We start from the raw sequence: 21,798 nt of genomic DNA, 5'->3' as shown, positions 1-21,798 counted from the left end.
TGTATATATATACATTGCACAGTACCACTTCTCTTTTCTTGTATACTGGTATAATTCTCAGAATCTGTATTCTGTATGTACACTGCACAGTACCACTTCTGTCCTGTATATATACACTGCACAGTACCACTTCTTATGTCCTGTATATATACACTGCACAGTACCACTCATGTCCTGTATATATACACTGAACAGTACCACTTCTCCTGTCCTGTATATATACACTGCACAGTACCACTCCTTCTGTCCTGTATATATACACTGCACAGTACCACTTCTCCTGTCCTGTGTACTGGGTGTAATTCTCAGTATCTGTATTATTCTGTATATATACATTGCACAGTACCACTTCTCTTTTCTTGTATACTGGTATAATTCTCAGAATCTGTATTCTGTATGTACACTGCACAGTACCACTTCTCCTGTCCTGTATATATACACTGCACAGTACCACTTCTCCTGTCCTGTATATATACACTGCACAGTACCACTTCTTCTGTCCTGTATATATACACTGCACAGTACCACTTCTACTGTCCTGTGTACTGGGTGTAATTCTCAGTATCTGTATTATTCTGTGTATATACATTGCACAGTACCACTTCTCCTGTCCTGTATATATACACTGCACAGTACCACTTCTTATGTCCTGTATATATACACTGCACAGTACCACTTCTCCTGTCCTGTGTACTGGGTGTAATTCTCAGTATCTGTATTATTCTGTGTATATACATTGCACAGTACCACTTCTCCTGTCCTGTATATATACACTGCACAGTACCACTTCTTATGTCCTGTATATATACACTGCACAGTACCACTTCTCCTGTCCTGTGTACTGGGTGTAATTCTCAGTATCTGTATTATTCTGTATATATTGCACAGTACCACTTCTCTTTTCTTGTATACTGGTATAATTCTCAGAATCTGTATTCTGTATGTACACTGCACAGTACCACTTCTCCTGTCTTGTATATATACACTACACAGTACCACTTCTCCTGTCCTGTATATATACACTGCACAGTACCACTTCTCCTGTCCTGTATACTGGGTGTAATTCTCAGTATCTGTATTATTCTGTATATATGCATTGCACAGTACCACTTCTCTTGTCCTGTATATATACACACTGCACAGTACCACTTCTCCTGTCCTGTATACTGGGTGTAATTCTCAGTATCTGTATTATTCTATACACACTGCACAGTACCACTTCTCCTGTCCTGTATACTGGGTGTAATTCTCAGTATCTGTGTTATTCTGTATATATGCATTGCACAGTACAACTTCTCTTGTCCTGTATATACACACACTGCACAGTACCACTTCTCTTGTCCTGTATACTGGGTGTAATTCTCAGTATCTGTATTATTATGTATATATACATTGCACAGTACCACTGCTCCTGTCCTGTATATATACACTGCACAGTACCATTTCTCCTGTCCTGTATACTGGGTGTAATTCTCAGTATCTGTATTATTTTGTATATATACATTGCACAGTACCACTTCTCCTGTCCTGTATATATACACTGCACAGTACCACTCCTCCTGTCCTGTATATATACACACTGCACAGTACCACTCCTGTCCTGTATATATACACTGCACAGTACCGCTCCTCCTGTCCTGTATACTGGGTGTAATTCTCAGTATCTGTATTATTCTGTATATATAAACTGCACAGTACCACTTCTCCTGTCCTGTATATATACACTGCACAGTACCACTCCTTCTGTCCTGTATATATACACACCACACAGTACCACTTCTCCTGTCCTGTGTACTGGGTGTAATTCTCAGTAGCTGTATTATTCTGTATATATACATTGCACAGTACCACTTCTCTTTTCTTGTATACTGGTATAATTCTCAGAATCTGTATTCTGTATGTACACTGCACAGTACCACTTCTCCTGTATATATACACTGCACAGTACCACTTCTTATGTCCTGTATATATACACTGCACAGTACCACTCCTGTCCTGTATATATACACTGCACAGTACCACTTCTCATGTCCTGTATATATACACTGCACAGTACCACTCCTTCTGTCCTGTATATATACACTGCACAGTACCACTCCTTCTGTCCTGTATATATACACTGCACAGTACCACTTCTCCTGTCCTGTATATATACACTGCACAGTACCACTTCTTCTGTCCTGTATATATACACTGCACAGTACCACTTCTCCTGTCCTGTGTACTGGGTGTAATTCTCAGTATCTGTATTATTCTGTGTATATACATTGCACAGTACCACTTCTCCTGTCCTGTATATATACACTGCACAGTACCACTTCTTATGTCCTGTATATATACACTGCACAGTACCACTTCTCCTGTCCTGTGTACTGGGTGTAATTCTCAGTATCTGTATTATTCTGTATATATTGCACAGTACCACTTCTCCTGTCCTGTGTACTGGGTGTAATTCTCAGTATCTGTATTATTCTGTATATATTGCACAGTACCACTTCTCTTTTCTTGTATACTGGTATAATTCTCAGAATCTGTATTCTGTATGTACACTGCACAGTACCACTTCTCCTGTCTTGTATATATACACTACACAGTACCACTTCTCCTGTCTTGTGTATATATACACTGCACAGTACCACTTATCCTGTCCTGTATATATACACTGCACAGTACCACTTCTTATGTCCTGTATGTTATGTAAATGTATGTATATATTGAAATTACAGCACCAAGAAGGAAAGTTCACAAAATTACATAAATCACAGGATGGATAAGACATTTTAATGATATGCAAATGATGAAAAAAGGGAACAAAATTGGCTGCTATCAATGAGATTATTAACCTCTTCAGCCTCCTTTTTTCACCTTCATGCCCAGGCCACATTTTACAATTCTGACCGCTGTCCCTTTATGAGGTAATAACTCTGGAACGCTTCCATGGATCCCGGTGATTCTGACATTGTTTTTTTTGTGAGATATTGTACTTCATGGTAGTTGTAAAATTCGTTTAATAATTTGCGTTTATTTGTGAAAATATCGGAAATTTGGCGAACATGTAGAAAATTTCAACTTTTTCAAACTTTGAATTGTAATGGCCTTAAACCAGAGACTTATGTCAAACAAAATAGATAAATAACATTTCTCACATGTCTAGTTTAGAGCAGCACAATTTTTTTTTATTAGTTTAGAAGGGTGCACAGTTATCAGCAATTTCTCATTTTTTCCATCAAAATTTTCAAAACCATTTTTTTAGGGACCACCTCACATTTGAAGCGACTTTGAGGGACCTATATGACAGAAAGTACCCAAAAGTGACACCATACTCCATATGTGGGGGAAAACTACTGTTTGTGCCCATGGCATGGCTTGGAAGGGAAGGAGCTCTGGACTGGAAACGAGAGAGGATGTCATGTCACGTTTGTAGAGCCCAGCTGTGCCTAAACAGTGGAGATACCCCACAAGTGACATCATTTTGGAAACTAGGCCCCTCAAGGAATTTATCTAGATATGTGCTGAGAACCTTTCAATCCCCAGATGCTTCACAGAAGGTTATAACGTTGAGCCGTGAGCATAAAACAATCCAATTTTTCCCACAAAAATATTTTTAGTCCCAAATGTTTTATTTTCACAAGGATAGCAGGAGAAAATAGATCCCCAATTTTTTTTTATCCAATTTCTCCTGAGTACACTGATGCCCCAAATGTGGTCAAAAACTACTTTTGAGGCCCAGGGCTAAGCTTAGAACGTAAGAAGTGCCATATTGGAGTTTAGATTTTGGTGGAATGGTTTGAGGGTGCCATGTCACATTGGCAGAGCTCCTGAAGTTCCAGAACAGCAGAAACTCCCTATAAGTGACCACATTTTACAAACCGCACCCCCCAATGAATTAATATATGGGTGCAGTGAGCATGTTGACACCACATGTGCCTCACAAAATTTTATTCCATTAGGTGGCGAAGAAAGAATTACATTTTTACCACTAAAATGATTTAGCCCCAAGTTAATTTTTACAAGGGCTAGTAGCAAAAAATGGACCTCATAGTTTGGTGTGCATTTTCTCCTGAGTGTACCAATACCCTACATGTATTTGGGAACTTCTTTTCAGGCACAGTGTAAAGCTCAGAAGGGAAGTAGCATCATAATATATAGTGGAGATTTTACTGTTTTGGTTTGCGGGTGCCATGACCCCTGGAAGAGCCCATGAGGTAGCAGACCCCCATAAGTGACCCCAATTTACAAACTATACCTCTCTATAAATTTATATAGGTGTGCACTGATTAACCCCTTCCTGACATCAGACGTACTATCCCGTCCATGGGACCTGGGCCCCTATGCCCATGGACGGGATAGTACGTCTAGCGCGATCAGCGGCGCCCACGTGGTGAGCGCCGCTGATCGCGGCCGGGTGTCAGCTGATTATCACAGCTGACACCCGGCACTATGTGTCAGGGGCGGTCACGGACCGCCCCCGACACGTTAACCCCTTGCACACCGCGATAAAACATGATCGCGGTGTACCGGGAGTTAAAGGGAAGCATCGGCAGGGAGGGGGCTCCCTCCGTGCTTTCCTGAGCCCCCCACGGCAGCGCAATGTGCAGCGCTGCTGCGGGGGACTCCTTTCCTCCAGGCCCCCGGATCCAAGATGGCGACGGGGGCCTTCGGGGGCCTGGGGAAGCTGGCTTCCTCAGTGCCTGCAAAGCGCAGGCATGAGGAAGCCTTGTGCACTGCCTGTGACAGATTGCTGATCTGTCACAGTGATCTGTGATGTGACAGATCAGCGATCTGTCACAGGACAGTGATGTCCCACCTGGGACTATGTAATAAAGTAAAAAAAAAATTAAAAAAAGTGTAAAAATAATTTTAAAAAAATCGCCAAATAAATTAGTGAAAAAAAAAAAAAATATTCCCCAATAAATTCATTTTTTGAAAATAAAAAAAACCCAAAACAATAAAAGTACACATATTAGGTATCGCCGCCTCCGTAACGACCCGCCCTATAAAACTGTCCCATTAGTTAACCCCTTTAGCGAACCCCTTAAAAAATAAAAATAAAAAATGAAGCACAAAATAATGATTTATTATCATACCGCCAAACAAAAAGTGCAATAACGTGCGATCAAAAAGACGCATATAAATATCCATGGTACCGCTGAAAACGTCATCTTGTCCCGCAAAAAACGAGCCACCACACAGCATCATCAGCGAAAAAATAAAAAAGTTATAGCTCGCAGGATAAAGCGATGCAAAAATAATTATTTTTTATATAAAATAGTTTTCATTGCATAAAACCGACAAAACATAAAAAAACGACCTAAATGAGGTATCGCTGTAACCGTACTGTAATACGTAGAAATTGTTCTCCTGTTACCCTTGGGAAAATAAAAAAAATGGTGACTAAAAGATCATGTTTATGGAAAAAATACAAATTTTTTATTTTCACGCCCGGGCGTTATAAACTTCTGTGAAGCACTGGGGGGTTCAAAGTGCTCACCACACATCTAGATAAGTTCCTTGGGGGGTCTAGTTTCCAAAATGGTGTCATTTGTGGGGGGTTTCCACTGTTTAGGTACATCAGGGGTTTTCCAATCGCGACATGGTGTCCGATCTCAATTCCAGCCAAAAACAAATGGCGCTGCTTCCCTTCCGAGCTCTGCCATGCGCCCAAATAGTGGTTTACCCCCACATGTGGGGTATCAGCGTACTCAGGACAAATTGCACAATAACTTTTAGGGTGCTGTTACCCTTGGAAAAATAAGAATTGAGGGTGAAAAGATCATTTTTGTGGAAAAAATATGATTTTTTAATTGTACGGCTTTATGTTATAAACTTCTGTGAAGCCCTTGGGGGTTCAAAGTTCTCACCACACATATAGATAAGTTCCTTAGGGGGTCTAGTTTTCAAAATGGTGTCATTTGTGGGGGGTTTCCACTGTTTTGGTACATCAGGGGTTTTCCAATCGCGACATGATGTCCGATCTCAATTCCAGCCAATTTTGCATTGAAAAAGTCAAACGGCGCTCCTTCCATTCTGAGCTCTGCCATGCGCCGAAACAGTCGTTCCCCCCCACATATCAGGTATCAGCGTACTCAGGACAAATTGCACAATAACTTTTGCAGTCCAATTACTCCTGTTACCCTTGGTAAAATAAAAAAAATTGAACCTGAAGTATTTTTTTTGTGAAAAAAAGTTAGATGTTCATTTTTTTTTAAATATTCAAAAAAATTCCTGTGACGCACCTAAAGGGTTAATAAACTTCTTGAATGTGGTTTTGAGCACCTTAAGGGGTGCAGTTTTTAGAATGGTGTCACTTTTGGGTATTTTCTATCATATAGACCCCTCAAAGTGGCTTCAAATGTGATGTGGTCCTAAAAATAAAATGGTGCTGTAAAAATGAGAAATCGCTGGTCAACTTTTAACCCTTATAACTTCCTAACAAAAAAAAATTTTGGTTCCAAAATTGTGCTGATGTAAAGTAAACATGTGGGAAATGTTAGTTATCAAGTTTTTTGTGGGCCGTATCTCTGTGATTTAAGGGCATAAAAATTCAAAGTTGGAAAATTGCGAAATTTTCAAAATTGTTGCCAAATTTCCGTTTTTTTCACAAATAAACGCAAGTTATTTGAATGAAATTTTACCACTAACATGAAGTACAGTATGTCACGAGAAAACAGTGTCAGAATCACCGGGATCCATGGAAGCGTTCCAGAGTTATGACCTCATAAAGGTACAGTGGTCAGAATTGTAAAAATTGGCTCGGTCATGAACGTGCAAACCACCCTTGGGGGTGAAGGGGTTAAATTGATACCACAGATTTGTCACAGAATTTTATACCATTGGGCAGTGAAAGAAAAAATAATTACATTTTTACCACAAAAAAATTTTTGTTTTAGCCCCAGATTTTACATTTTTACTCTGGCAAATGTGTAAAAAATGGCACCAAACTTTGTCACACAATTTATGCTGAGCGTGGAAATACCCCATATGTGGCTGTACAGTACTGCTTAGCCACACAGCAAGACTCGGGAGGGAAGAAGTGCGATTTGCCTCCTGGAGCGCAGATTTTCCTAGAATAGTTTGCAGATTCCATATACAGAGCCCCTAAGTACTAGAAGAGCAGAAATCCCCATCAACTAACCCCTTTTTGGAAATTATACCCCTTTGGGAATTTATCTAAAAATGTAATGGTGATTTGACTCTATGAATGTTTTCCAGAAACAAGTAGCAGTGGATGTTGCCGAGTGAAAATTGCAAATTTGCTGTTGACGTGCCCATACATTGTAGTGACCAGTACGTCATGTGGGTCTCCCTCCCAGGGCTGTGGGGTACTCGGTACTGGGCCGGTGTCAGGGGAATGTGTCACAGCAGTGGTGACCCGGTCCGTGGCCCTGGGCGCCCAAGTAATGGGGGAATGTAGTTAATGGAATGGAATAGTTCGTGACGCCACCTGTGGTGTTCGGCAAGGGAGGTGTTAAGCCGACGCTGCAGACAGATCCTCCGAGACAGATGGTGTGGTGCAGCGAGGATGGTATAATCCCCCACAGGCTCCATAGCCCAACCTCCAGGCAAGATGGAAAGCTCCCCTCCAACACTCCGCCAACTTATGTGCCTTTCCTGAACGTCTCCTCTATAGCGCCTTTAAGTGTGAAGATCTCCAGTACCGTGGTACTTTGGAGTTCCTCCTGACAGATGTTCCCAAGAACTCTACTTGTACGGCAGACAGCTGTAGCCTGCTTTGGGGACTCCCTTCTCCTGAGTCCCGGTTCTCTGCCCCAAGTCTTAGATGGGAGTAGTGCATTTACAGCCAACTACTCCACCGGTGTCTGCTGCAGAACCATAAGTGTCCATACAACCTCGGGGACCGGGCCCCGGCCTTGCGCTGAGAACCTATAGGCAGGGTTCCTCTTCTAACCCACGTCCTCTCTGTTCTCTCTACTCCTTCGTTCCGTACTTGTCTTTCTTTCTTATGGAAGCTTAGGTTTCAGTTCTACGTCTTTCTCCTTTTCCTTTCCTGTGCCAGCTGGCTCAGATCACTGAGGCAGCTGCAGCACTCCTTCCTCCATCCCTTCTTCCAGGGATCCTCACTCCTGTCTGAGTGACTTCCTACCCGACTGACCTTCTGTGAGACTGACCTGTCATCCTACACTTTCCCACTCTTTTATGTATCTTAACTCCACCCACCTCCCAGCACGTCCAGTGTTCCAAGCAGGGAACCACCAAAGGTGCTCTGCTACTCTCTAAGCACTGAGCCCCAATGTGGTTGTGCAGAACTACCCTGTTGTGTGTGGGGTGCGAGTGTTGGAGCGTGGAAAGGAGTTCCCACCTTACCCGGACGGTGGGGCACTACACCTTAGGAGAAGGTGCAGTATCTCTGTGGCGACCGAGCCTCAGGGGCGCCACATATGCCCACCTCATGCTTCTGGAGCCATGTACCCGTAAGTTAGGCGGGTTCTCTTGACTACAGAAATGCCAAACATGTGGACGCTAAATGTGGTTTAGGCACACTGAAGGGAGAAGGGGGGGCTTTTAGATTAGGGATCTCAGAATTTGCTGAATTTCTTTTGGGGGCCAAGGAGCCATTTTGCTTATTCAGAGACTTTGTTCTACCAGATCCATTCACAGCCGTTCTACGTGTGGTAAAATTGATAAGGCAGGGATTACAGTGATACAGCATTTATATAATTTTTTTAATGATATGCCCCTTTTACACAATAAACTATTTTATAGAAAAAATAATTGTTTTTGCATCGCTTTATTCTGAGAGCTATAACTTTGAACCTGTCAAAGACTGAACTCCTGGTGTTTCCTCCCTCTACTAATGTACCTATACCCGACATTGCTATTTCTGTGTGTGGTTCCACTATTACTCCCCAGCAACAGGCCCGCTGTCTTGGGGTCATACTTGATTCCGAGCTTTCCTTTGCCCCCCACATTCGATCACTGGCTCGCTCTTGTCATCTGCACCTCAAAAACATTTCTAGAATTCGACCTTTTCTTACTTTTCACTCTGCAAAAACTCTTACTGTTTCTCTTATTCATTCTCGTCTCGACTATTGTAACTCTCTTCTAATCGGTCTCCCTCTTACCAAACTCTCCCCTCCCCAATCTGTCTTGAATGCTGCAGCTAGGATCATATTCCTCACCAATCGTTACACCGATGCCTCTACCTTGTGCCAGTCATTACACTGGCTACCCATCCACTTCAGAATTCAGTATAAACTTATTACCCTCACCCACAAAGCCCTCCATGGCTCAGTACCACCCTACATCTCCTCCCTTGTTTCAGTATACCACCCTACCCGCGCCCTCCGTTCTGGTGATGACCTGAGGTTAGCATCCTCAATAGTCAGAACCTCCCACTCCCGTCTCCAAGACTTTACACATGCTGCGCCAATTCTTTGGAATGCACTTCCCAGGTCAATACGATTAGTCCCCAATCCCCACAATTTTAAGCGTGCCCTGAAAATGCATTGATTCAGACTGGCCTATCGCCTCAACACATTAACCTAACTATTCCTGTGTGGCACAGCCAAAAGTTTTACCGTAACCAGATTTCCCGCATCATGTTCCCACATGCTTTATGCATCCATTAGCCCTCTGTGTCTGTACTGTTACACACTTAACATTATGGCTGGTCCATACAATCAGGGCAACCGTTACCACCCACCTTTCGTGTCTACCTCTTTCCTCATAGACTGTAAGCTTGCGAGCAGGGCCCTCATTCCTCTTGGTATTTGTTATAATCTACTGTATGTGATTATTGTTATGCTGTAATGTCTATTGTCTGTACAAATCCCCTCTGAAATGTAAAGTGCTGCGGAATATGTCGGCGCTATAAAAATAAAATTTATTATTATTATTAACTTTATTTTTCCACTCATGGAGCTGTATGGCGGCTTGTTTTTTGCTAGACAAGATGTCAATTTCAGAGATATCATTTTTCTTTACATTTGTCTTTTTGATCATTTTATTCCACTTTTTGTTTGGTGATATGATGAAAAAGCATTTTGTGTCTTTTTTTTAACTAGTGTGACAGTTTTATAGGACGGGTCGTTCTGGATGCGGTGATATCAAATTTGTACTTTTTTTTTGTTTATTTTTTAAAATAAAAATACTTATCGTATTTATTGGTATAATACAAGTATATACTCTGCTCAAAAAATAAAGGGAACACTAAAATACCACATCCTAGATATCTCTGAATGAAATATTCCAGTTGCAAATCTTTATTCATTGCATAGTCGAATGTGTTCAGAACAATAAAACAATTATCAATGTAAATAAAAATGAATATCCCATGGAGGTCTGGATTTGGAATGATACTCAAAATCAAAGTGGAAAATCAAATTACAGGCTGATCCAACTTCAGTGGAAATGCCCCATGACAAGGAAAAGATGCTCAGTATTGTGTGTGAGCTCCACGTGCCAGTATGACCTCCTTACAATGCCTGGGCATGCTCCTGATGAGGCGGCAGATAGTCTCCTGAGAGATCTCCTCCCAGACCTGGACGAAAGTATCCGCCAACTCCTGGACAGTCTGGTGCAATGTGACATTGGTGGATGGAGCGAGACATGATGTCCCAGATGTGCTCAACCGGATTCAGGTCTGGGGAACGGGCGGGCCGGTTCATAGCGTCCATGCCTTCATCTTGCAGGAACTGCTGACACACTCCAGCCACATGAGGTCTGGAATTGTCCTGCATTGGGAGGAACCAGGGCCAACTGCACCAGTATATGGTCTCACAAGGGGTCTGAAGATCTCATCTCGGTACCTAATGGCAGTCAGGCTACCTTTGGCAAGCACATGGAGGGCTGTGCGACCCTCCAAAGAAATGTCACCTCACACCGTTACTGACCCACTGCCAAACCAGTCATGCTGAAGGATGTTGCAGGCAGCAGATCTCTCTCCACGGCATCTCCAGACACTGTCACGTCTGTCACATGTGCTCAGTGTGAACCTGCTTTCATCTGTGAAGAGCATAAGGCACCAGTGGCAAATTTGCGAATCCTAGTGTTCTGTGGCAAATGCCAAGCATCCTGCACGGTGTTGGGCTGTGAGCACAACTGCCATTTGTGGACATCTGGCCCTCAGACCCTCCTCATGGAGTTGGTTTCCAACCATTTGTGCAGACGCATGCACATTTGTGGCCTGCTGGAGGTCATTTTGCAGGGTGCTGTTCCTCCTTGCACAAAGGCGGAGGTAGCAGTCCTGCTGCAGGGTAGTTGCCCTCCTACGGCCCCCTCCACGTCTCCTGGTGTACTGGCCTGTCTCTTGGTAGTGCCTCCAGTCTCTGGACACTACGCTGATGGACACTGCAAACCTTCTTGCCACAGATCGCATTGATGTGCCATCCTGGATGAGCTGCACTACCTGAGCCACTTGTGTGGGTTGTAGAGTCCGTCTCATGCTACCATGAGTGTGAAAGCACAACCAACATTCAAAAGTGACCAAAACATCAGCCAGAAAGCATTGGTACTGAGATGTGGTCTGTGGTCCCCACCTGCAGAACCACTCCTTTATTTATTTTGAAATTGATAGTCAATCAGTGTTGCTTCCTAAGTGGACAGTTTGATTTACTTGGAGTTATATTATGTTAAGTGTTCCCTTTATTTTTTTGAGCAGTGTATATATATTTTTAAAAAATATTTTTACAATTTTTTTTTTTATTTTTTAATTTTATATCTTCTTAGTCGTTCTTTGGGACTTTCACTTTCAGCACTTTGATTGTTGTTATAAAGCATTGCAATTCACAAGCTTTGCAATGCTTTGTAATGGTCAGTGCTGCACTGACACAAGCCTCTTACTAGCATGGTCTAAGGGGTTTGCTGTAGCTTGGTGAATAAGCGGTCGCCATGGCAATGATCAGAGGGGAGAGGGGGAGCCTCTCCCTGCCTTTTAAATGCTGCGATTGAAATTGATTGCAGCATTTAGCAGGTTAAAATACCAGGGGCGGTGCGACCACTGCTCCTGGCAGTGCAAACCAGATGTCAACTATTGCATCAGCTGAACACCCGATGGCGATTGCGCTTGCAGAGCTGCTGTGCCGGTGCAAAATCACGAGGACGTATGGCCTAGGTCAGGAATTCCTTGTCTTCCATGATGTATGGCTATGTCCAAGGTCTTTGCGGGGTTAATAGTAGTCTGAGGAATGTTCTGCTGTGCTGAATACATTCAGGCAAAATCAAGATCCGCTGCTGGCATCTACCTTTTGCAATTGCCAATTAATAACATCCTAAATGTGCTCAAGAGGAGACAAGTCTGTAGACACTGCAGGTCATGGTAGCACATTTAGGCCACTCAGGCTGCTCACAGTACTACAAGCAACATCTCACCTGGCGATGTTGTGTTGAAAAATGGCTCCAGGGACGGTTTGGAGAAATTGCTGTACCACTGATTCCACAATTGATCCATTCTGTACTACAAGTGAAATTGGACATCACATACCAGGCATAAGGTGTCAAACAGTGTCTACACAAGTCATCAGAAGGCATTTGCCCGACGTTGGGTTACCAGCTCGAATTTCAGGTATAGGCGATTCATTGACCTGATACCATCACTCTCAAAGGCTATATGGTGCAGAGCAAGATGGCAATGGAGGCTGAAGGGCGGTCTATCCTCTTCAGCGATAAGTCCCATGTTTCTCTTGGGTACAATGATAGCAGGAGATTGGTCTAGAGGCCAAGTGGGCGACATCATAATGAGGCCTTCATGAGGGAACATCACATTGTTCCTACTATCAGGATTATGGTGTTGGGTGGCATAATGTATGGTAGCAGGACCCCTCGAATCTTCATTCCAGGTACACTATCAGCTCAGTGTTACATTGATTTGGCTTTTAAACCAGTGGTAAGGTCTTTTCTCCAAAGTGTCCAAGGAGACGTTTTTCAACACAACAACAGGCCGCATAATGCTGCTGCTACTGTAAGCTGCCGTGTGGCTTGAACGTGCTACCATGGACTGCAGCATCTCTGAACTTGTCTTTCATCAAGCTCATTTTGGATGTCATTGGTCTGCAATTACAAAGCGAGCTGCCAGCAGTGGATCTTGATTATTTGCCCAAGTCCATTCAGCAGAACATTCTTCAGACTATCGTTAATAATCTCACAGATAGCAGCCAAGTCTGTAAGTGCATGCATTTCTGAGAGTAGCACTCATACTCTATTTGGAAAATGTTGTTTTCATTTTTTCATAAAACTAACCAGCACCTTCGAACAGAATAAAGCTAGTGTGAACAGGTGCAAGATGCCATGACTGCATAATATACAATCTGTAGATTACAAGCACTCTGTAAGCGCTCAGATACATGCAAACATTGAATAAATGCGATTTAGAATGCATTTCTGCATGTTTAAATCTTTGATGAATATTACTTTTAGGCTCCCATCAAAGAAAGGTCACCTTGTTGTGGTTGATGGGCGCAAATGAGTTGGCCAATTTATGCAGTAAGTACCTTCATTTTTGTAAGTATATTCTATATAGTAGTAATGCATTTTAAATCTCATTTATTCGATGTTTGCATGTATCTTACTTAGTGATGAGCGAGTATACTCGTTGCTCGGGTTTTCCCGAGCATGCTTAGGTGTCCTCCGAGTAATTTGACGTGCTGGGAGATTTAGTTTCTGTTGACGCAGCTGCATGATATGTGGCTGCTAGACAGGCTGAAGACATGTGGGTATTTCCTAACAAACAGGCAAACCCCACTTGTATTCAGCCTGTCCAGCAGACACATATCATGCAGCTGCGTCGACATAAACTAAATCTCCGAGCACGCCAAAATATTCGGAGGACATCAGGGCATGCTTGGGAAAACCCGAGCAACAAGTATACTCGCTCCTCACTAATATTAATGCTTACGGAGTGCTGCTGTACTCTCCTGTTTGTTTCCATTTTTTTCATCATTTGCAGATCAGTAACATGTCTATCCATTCGGTGATCTCCATAATTCCATCATTTTTCCTTTTTGGTGTTGCAATTTCAGAATTTGAAGACTTCTCTGGTATGGTTGACAAGGAAGTCCACTATGGGCGCCGGACCAGGGAAGCACAGATCTTTTCTTTTTTTCTCAACTCTATTACGGACTCTTTTTTTGACTCAACAAGCTTCATGAATCTTACATGAGCTACGTCATGTGTATGGCCAGCTTTAGTGCATTAACAAAGTGAAGGACATGACGGGTTTACATGTATTTTCAGGAATATATTGGTGTCTCCTCTTTGTGCAGGATGCTCGGTCACAAGAGCCCAGAGGGCCTGAACTTACTTGAAATTGACTTGGTAAGTAAAAGGTAGATTTCCTTTAAATCTGATTGTCCCAAGGACAGTTTAAATTATTGTATTAAATTTCGTGATGATTGAGAGCAGAAACCAAAGCTCTTCGCTATAGGTCTGCATAATAGCAATAAACACATAAAGGCTACTTTTACATTTCCGTTTTTAAGCATCAGGCGCAATGCGGCGAAAAATGTAAAAACCGGATCCGGCGCCTGCTGCCGCCGGATCCGGCTTTTTTCCCATAGACTTACATTATCGCCGCATTGCGCCTGATGGCCATGCGGTGTGTCCGGCTTTAGCCGGAAACGGCAAAAACTGCCTGTCCGGCGTCTGCAAAAAAACGTTCCATGCAACGTTTTTTGACAGCGCCGGACCGCTTTTTTGCAGAGCGCATGCCCGAAGACTCTCTTTCCCTCTCCCTCTCCTGCACCGTATCCGGCAAAAACAGATGATCCGGCGGGCTGCGGCTTCTACCGGATCCGGTTTGACAACTTTTCGCCGCAGCCCACCGGATTTAAAATCCGGAAATGTGAAAGTAGCCTAAGACTGACATTTCGTACCCCAGTTTTAATGATGGGCGTGCAGGAATAAGATGCGCCAAATTCATTAAGAGGTGCAAGCCACTTAAAGGTGTCCAGACTTTTTTCCCCCATATGTTGCTAAGCTTATTGGCAGGCAATTATTATCTACCTACCTATTCTGCCCTTCGACAATCTCTGCTGGCTCTGCGGTCATGGACTGCTCCAGTCAGTGATTTTCCTGCTTCATGTGATGTCTCATCGATAGAGCTTCTTTTCTGCTCTGCTGATGGGGCGTCACTGCCAATGTATTGATTGTCAGCTTGCTCAGGTTAACACAGTGGAAAGCCAGCGCTGTCAATCAATGTGAGGTCAGCAGTGTCGCTCCCTTGACGGAGCAGAGCAGAAGAGAAGGAACTGCTCTGCCAGCGTGACCTCACAGGAAGCAGGACAATCGCCGGCAGGAGTGGTCGGTGACTTCTCTGATCCGGGAGAGAATGTCTCAGTGCAAAATAAGCAAGGTCGTTCACACCTACCTGCCTATAAGTGCTTAGCCCCATAGGGAAAATAGTCCTTGGTAACCCCTTCTATAATATCAGTGTATGTTTTCAGTGGCATGTGCCTTGCCTGACATGTTACTCCAGCCAGGGACTGGAGTAACATTTCTGAAGTAATGTATGCCTCCACTTTTGATGAATTTGTCAGTCAGGCAATGCCACACCCCAACCCGCCACATCTTCTTCCAAGCTTTACGTTGTACAAAAATTTTGCGACTTGTCAATGTGTTTTACCCCAGAATTCTGGCATTAACACTTTGAATCAGGGTCAAAGTGTTGGAATTTTCAAATGTATTTGTAAAGTTGCTTTATTTTCTTTTATATTTACTGAAATGTAATTAATGAGATGTCTTAGGTCATAGTTTTAATGGCTGCACACATGGAAATTTGGGAGATGTAAAACTGTATGAGCAATATAAAGTGTGATGCAGTGGTTGCACACGTATGCAGTGATGAGGCAGAGACCCAGCAAAGTTCCAAAAAAAGAATCACAGCATTAAATGTCCAACTCATATAAACACAGCACACTATATCCTCCGGATCGCAGCCTGGCACACACCCTCTGGATTACACAGTCACTAAACACGCCACTCCACCACTGACCGGGTGCCGTGGGCGACTGCACTGCCATGTTAATGTCTCTTTACTCACAGCTTTCCACAGTACACAATATCCTTCAGTTTACACTCTAGTCCTCCTTCGGGCACAGGACAGTCTACCTCCAGTTCACTGCCGGGCACCGGACCGTCCACCTCCGAGACTAGTTGCCGTGGGCGACTGCACTGCTGTGTAAGCTGTGGGTGCCAGGCTCCTGAACTGCCTTGGCCGCTTGGCTCTGCTGGCCTGTGTTGCCTCACACAGATGGAGCTCTGCAGAGCTGACTGCTCTGTCCTCTTCCAAACACCAGACTAACACTCTGGCCCTAACACTGGACCTGACACATCCATACCCTATACTGCAGGGTTTTTAACTGGAAACCTGTGGCCTTCAGCCACATGGAAAACCTGGTCTAGGAATGAAATGGAATGAAACACTACCATACTGCACTCTGTTTCAAACACAATAACCCAGAGCAGGTTTTCCCTAAATCTGCCTTGGACAACCAACATTTCCAAGACCTATACTCGCTTTAGTATTAATTGCAACCACAGCTACGTCTGCAGTGCCCTCTCATGGCCTCAATTTGCCTCCGGGCACAATATTGGAATAAATATACAGCAACCCCTACATGTAACACCAGTCACTGCCTCACAAAAGATAAATAGAAAGGAGGCGCACACAGCTTTATAGGGAGGAGGAGGTGCTGGCTGAACTGGATTCAACATATAAAAGTTAAATCCGCCACACTCATATTTATTTGCAGAAAAAAATTTAATGGTTACACCACACAAAAAATTCACTTATGATGAAAAAGAGAGCAAATAGCATGTGACGTTTCAGCCTTGTCTGGGTCTTTTTCAAACAACGCTCGGATTGTCTTATGCTGGCCTCATGTATTGTTACACAGCGAAAATCAAGCTGAAGAGTATTGGGGTATTTTGCTTAGAGGTATGGTGACCAGGGGGACTCAGTAGGTGCTCGGTAATGGCTATCGCTGTAGTGACACCACTCTGACACGCCAGGCTTGGCTTTTCATTCTCCACAAGGAGAAACGTTACCCCTTACATCCCTATGTACTATTAGGAAATTCTAAAGTAATGTCTCTGTTCTGGATCCTCATCTCTTGGCAAAAGTGGAGAGTTACAAAAAGCATCTCTCGCTTCGTAGGACCTGTCCTCCTTTGCACATACAACCTATTGATTTGAATTGGCACTAATTTAACCTGTTGTGGCGCCGTGGGGAAACTGAGCAAGGGTTCTCCACAGATAACAGGTGATCACTGGGGGGGGTGTTAATATTTTTTGCTCATCTATGATAAGTTGAACACGTTGCGCTCAGTTTATTACCAATGGATCGTTCTAGCAAGCATTTTTCAAAATTTTAGTTATCTTGTAAAATATTATAATTACAAAGAGTTTGTAAAATCATATAATTTTGCAAGTAACCCCTTATTAAAAAATCCTCTGTGCTCTCAAGAGCAGAGAGGATTTTTAATTCTTTAGTTTACTACTCATTGCGTAGGAAGAATGTGGATAGTCACAGCACATGTATCAATAAGGAGATATAAATGTAGTGGCGAAATATATACTGTACATGGACCTATAACTGTGTTCAGTACAGCAATATATAAAATGTATACATGGAACCATAAGTAAAAAAACATAATTATTATCTACAGCTCTGGCAAAAATTAAGAGACCACTGCAAAAATTTTCAGTTTGTCTGATTTTTCTCTTTAAGGGTATATTTTTGAGTAAAATGTAAATTGTTCTTTTATTCTATAAACTACTGACAACATCTTCGAATTTCCAAGCAATAAATTTTGTATTTATTTTCAGAAAATGAGAAATGGTCAAAATAACAAAAAAACTGCAGTGCTTGCAGACCTCAAATAATGCTAAGAAAACAAGTTCATAATCGTTTAGAAACAACAATACTAATGTTTTAACTCAGGAAGAGTACAGAAATCAATATTTTGTGGAATAACCATGATTTTTAATCACAGCTTTCATGCGACTTGGCATGCTTTCCACCAGTCTTTCACGCTGCTTTTGGGTGACCTTATGCCACCCCTGGTACAAAAATTTAAGCAGTTCTTCTTTGCTTGATGGCTTGTGACTATCCATCTTCCACTTGATTACATTCCAGAGGTTTCCAATGGGGTTCAGGTCTGGAGATTGGGCTGGCCATGACAGGGATTTGATGTGGTGGTCCTTCATCCACACATTGATTGACCTAGCTGTGTGACATGGCTCATTGTCCTGCTGGACAAACCAGTCCTCAGAGTTGAGCTCAGCTGAGCAGAAGGAATCAACTGTTTGTTTTTCCAGGATAACCTTGTATGCGACTTGATTCATACGTCCTTCGCAAAGATTAACCTGCCCAATTCCAACCTTGCTGAAGCATCCCCAGATCATCACCGATCCTCCACCAAATTTCACAGTGAGTGCAAGACACTGTGGCTTGTACACCTCTCCAGGCCCCCGTCTAACCATTAAATGACCAGGTGTTGGGCAAAGCTGAAAATTAGAGTCATCAGAGAAGATTACCTTACTCCTGTCCTCTATGGTCCAATTCTTGTGGTCTTTGGCAAACTTCAGCCTGGCTCTCCTTTGATTCTCATTGATGAAAGGCTTTTTTCTAGCTTTACATGACTTGAGCCCTGCCTCTAGGAGCCTGTTACGACCAGTTCTTGCCGTGCACTTCACCCCAGCTGCCATTTGCCATTCCTTTTGTAGGTCACTTGATGTCATCCTGCGGCTGCTGAGTGACAGTCAAATAAGATAACGGTCATCCCGGTCAGTGGAGAGTCGTTTTTGCCCTCTGCCGGTCTATAGCTTTGTTGTCCCCAATGTCTGCTGCTTGACCTTGTTGTAATGGACTGCCGTCTTAGAAATTTTAAGGATGGAGGCAACATGACGCTCACTGTATCCCTCTGCAAGTAAAGCCAGAATTGAGCCCTTTTTTTCCTTACTCAAGACTTTTCTTTTCAACTCCTTTGGCATGGTTAAAAGTTATTTTATCATTTCTATTACTTTTGGGATATTACTAGCACTTGTTTTGCCATCCAGCTTGTCCTATTGCAAGTGGATTATGAACACCACAGCAGAGTTTTTTTTTATACTTTCCTTCGTTAAATAAGATTTTGTTCAGGGGATCACCTAATCAGAAGCACATTAATTAGAATGAGGTGTCCTCTGGTTGGAATTCAGCTGACACTAGAATGGAATGGCTGTCAGACATGTAGAGAAGCTGATTTTTATAAAACTGTGCAGTGTCTCTTAATTTTTGCCAGAGCTGTATACTGTACAATACTTATTGCACATCCTGCATTTCTCATATGCACTTCCATCTACTGCCTGCTATACACAGAATTTATGTGTTGTCGTGCCATCGAGTGGTTTTGTACTTTAACATGTTTTTTCGTTGCATTCATTTTTCATTGCATTCATTCATTTTTTCGTTGCATAGGCTAGCTACTGTTTCTGCATTCTATCACAGGTGACCAGTTTCCTAGGCAAGGAATGCGCTTGCAATTCCTTTCCTTGAGAGTCTGCAAGTGATGTTCAGCAGGTGGCCGGATTACTGGAATGCTCTTGATCTAATCCAATGCATCAGAGGCAAAGCTGTTTCTGATTTCAGCATGGTAGAACACACAATTCAGAGCAGTGTCGCGACCAATGCCGCTGGTCTGAACTGTCTTCAGGAGCGAAGCCCTGCACAACGTAGGGATCTTGATATCAGAGGAGTGTTTGTGCTCCTGAAAGTAGAAGATGAACACACGCCTTTAAAGTAACCATCTCACCTGTCACCAGTGATGTACCGCCAATGGTGGCAGGCCATGTGGCTGCTAGGGGACCCAGGAGCTGAGAGCTCCACCTGTCACTGCACGTTCAACTATATCGGCATCCTTTATGCTGATGTATTTGAAAGTAATGATTAAAGAGGGAGCATGAGCTGACTCTTCCTCCTCCATAAATTTTCCTCCGCGCCTGATGTCTCTGCACAGCGAGCATGATGACATCACTACATAGTGTCCACTGCGCTGAGATGTGCAACCTTTCAGAGCGCTTGCTGCAGAGCAGCAGGAGGAGGAGAGGGGAGTATTTTTTTTTTTAAATTGTGGTGGCCATAATACTGTATGGAGGATTCTGAGGAGTGCATTATACTGTATGGAGGACTATAGGGTGCATTATACTATATGGAGTATTATGGGGAGTGCAGTATACTACATGGAAGACTGAGGAGTGGATTATGCTGTATGGTGAACAATCGGAAGTGCATTATACTGTATGGAGGACTATCAGGAGTGCATTATACTGTATGGAGGACTATCAGGAGTGCATTATACTATATTGAGTACTATGGGGAGTGCGGTATACTATATGGAAGGCTATGAGGAGATCATTATGCTGTATGGTGGACTATCGAGAGTGCATTATGCTATATGAAGAACTATGGGGAGTGCATTATGCTGCAAAGAGGACCATGAGGAGTGCATCATATTGTATAGAGGACTATGGGTAGTGCATTGTACTGTATGGAAGACTTTGGGGAGTGCATTATTCTGTGTGGAGGACTATGGGGTGTGCATTATATTGAATAGAAAGTATGGGAAGTGTATTATACTGTATGAAGGACTATGTGGAGTGCATAATACTGTATAGAGGACTATGAGGGAGTGCATTATACTGTATGGAGGATTATTGGGTGCAGTATACTGTATGGAGGACTTTGTGGTCCATTATACTGTATGGAGGACTATGAGGGAGCTATTATAATATATGGAGGGCTATGTGAGTTTCACTATATTATTTGGAGGGCTATGCCAGAGCCTTTATACTTTATGGAGTGCTATGTGGGGGCCATTATACTGTATGTAAGCAAGTATACGTACAATGTGATGGTTTGTGTGGAGTCAATCATGCTGTATTGGAGGAATTATACTGTTTGGGGGGCTAGTGGGGGCCATTATACAGTGTGGTGAGGAGTGGTGCCGATAAACTGCATGTAGGCCCATTATACTGCATGGAGAGCTGTATGACAGGCAAAGTTAGGGCATCATACTGTGTTGGTGCACCATACTTTGTCGGTGGAGAATGTGATATCACGTGTGACTGGATACACCGCCTCCAGCAGGGCGAATTTCAATAACACCCGTGAACCTGGATACACCGCCTCCAGCAGGGCGAATTTAAACAGTGTTAAGGGAAACACCGAGGAAACTGTTACAATGGAGGGCCCTGCAATAGGAAACGGGGACGTGGAGACCTCCTGCACTCCCCTGAGTCAGTGTCCCTACACTCCTGACAATCCCTAGGCAGGTTCCTCACCTGGCGACGAGCTGGATACCTCAAATCCCTAGCTCGCCCTGCACCTATCCCTTTCTAGTGAATTGGACGGTGCAGAAACTAATCCCACCACTGCACTAATACACACACAAGGAAAGTCACAAACAGGGAAAAACACCACTTAGCTTAGCTCTGTTACTATTGCTCCCAGCAACAGAGTACGACACCAAAGTTCAGCTTCACCCCTGAAGCTCGACACCTGAATTCAGCTTCCGCCTGAAGCTATTACACCAGAGCTCCCCTGAGCGGCCAGGAACTCCTCTCTGTAGTTCCTTCCTTCACCAGACTTGGTTGAAAAAGAGCAATATCACCAACAGTGAGTGAGACCACCTGCTACTCCTTTATAGGTAGCAGCCAGGGAATCACACCTGCTTCATTATCACGTGTAATAACACCAGCGGCCACCGGGGGCAACTGAACCAAAGTAACCAGAGTGCAATGACCCTAACAGCCACCGGGGGCAAAACTAGAACTAAAACAACCACAGTGTAATGACCCTAATGG

The 21,798-nt window shown here is 43.3% G+C and overlaps 1 protein-coding gene across 4 annotated transcripts in view; it reads left to right on the top strand.

Moving 5' to 3' along the window:
• Positions 1-21,798, top strand: part of LOC141100346 (patatin-like phospholipase domain-containing protein 6) — a 91,301-nt gene that overhangs the window by 6,408 nt on the left and 63,095 nt on the right. For 2 of the 4 annotated variants that reach the window (XM_073588764.1, XM_073588761.1), the window contains exon 2: positions 14,191-14,271. The exons of 1 other annotated variant lie outside the window; for it this stretch is intronic. In XM_073588764.1, the coding sequence (XP_073444865.1) occupies positions 14,221-14,271 (51 nt within the window). In that variant the 5' untranslated portion in view covers positions 14,191-14,220. The remainder of the gene's footprint in view (positions 1-14,190; positions 14,272-21,798) is intronic. One more of the 4 variants, XM_073588762.1, reaches the window with a different exon arrangement.

This window comes from Dendrobates tinctorius, unplaced genomic scaffold (genome assembly GCF_039654945.1).
Source record: "Dendrobates tinctorius isolate UK_male_01 unplaced genomic scaffold, ASM3965494v1 ptg000104l, whole genome shotgun sequence".
NCBI classification, from domain to species: Eukaryota; Metazoa; Chordata; class Amphibia; order Anura; family Dendrobatidae; genus Dendrobates; species Dendrobates tinctorius.
The sequence above is the reverse complement of the archived record's forward strand: the minus strand, read 5'-3'. Positions and strand labels throughout refer to the sequence as shown.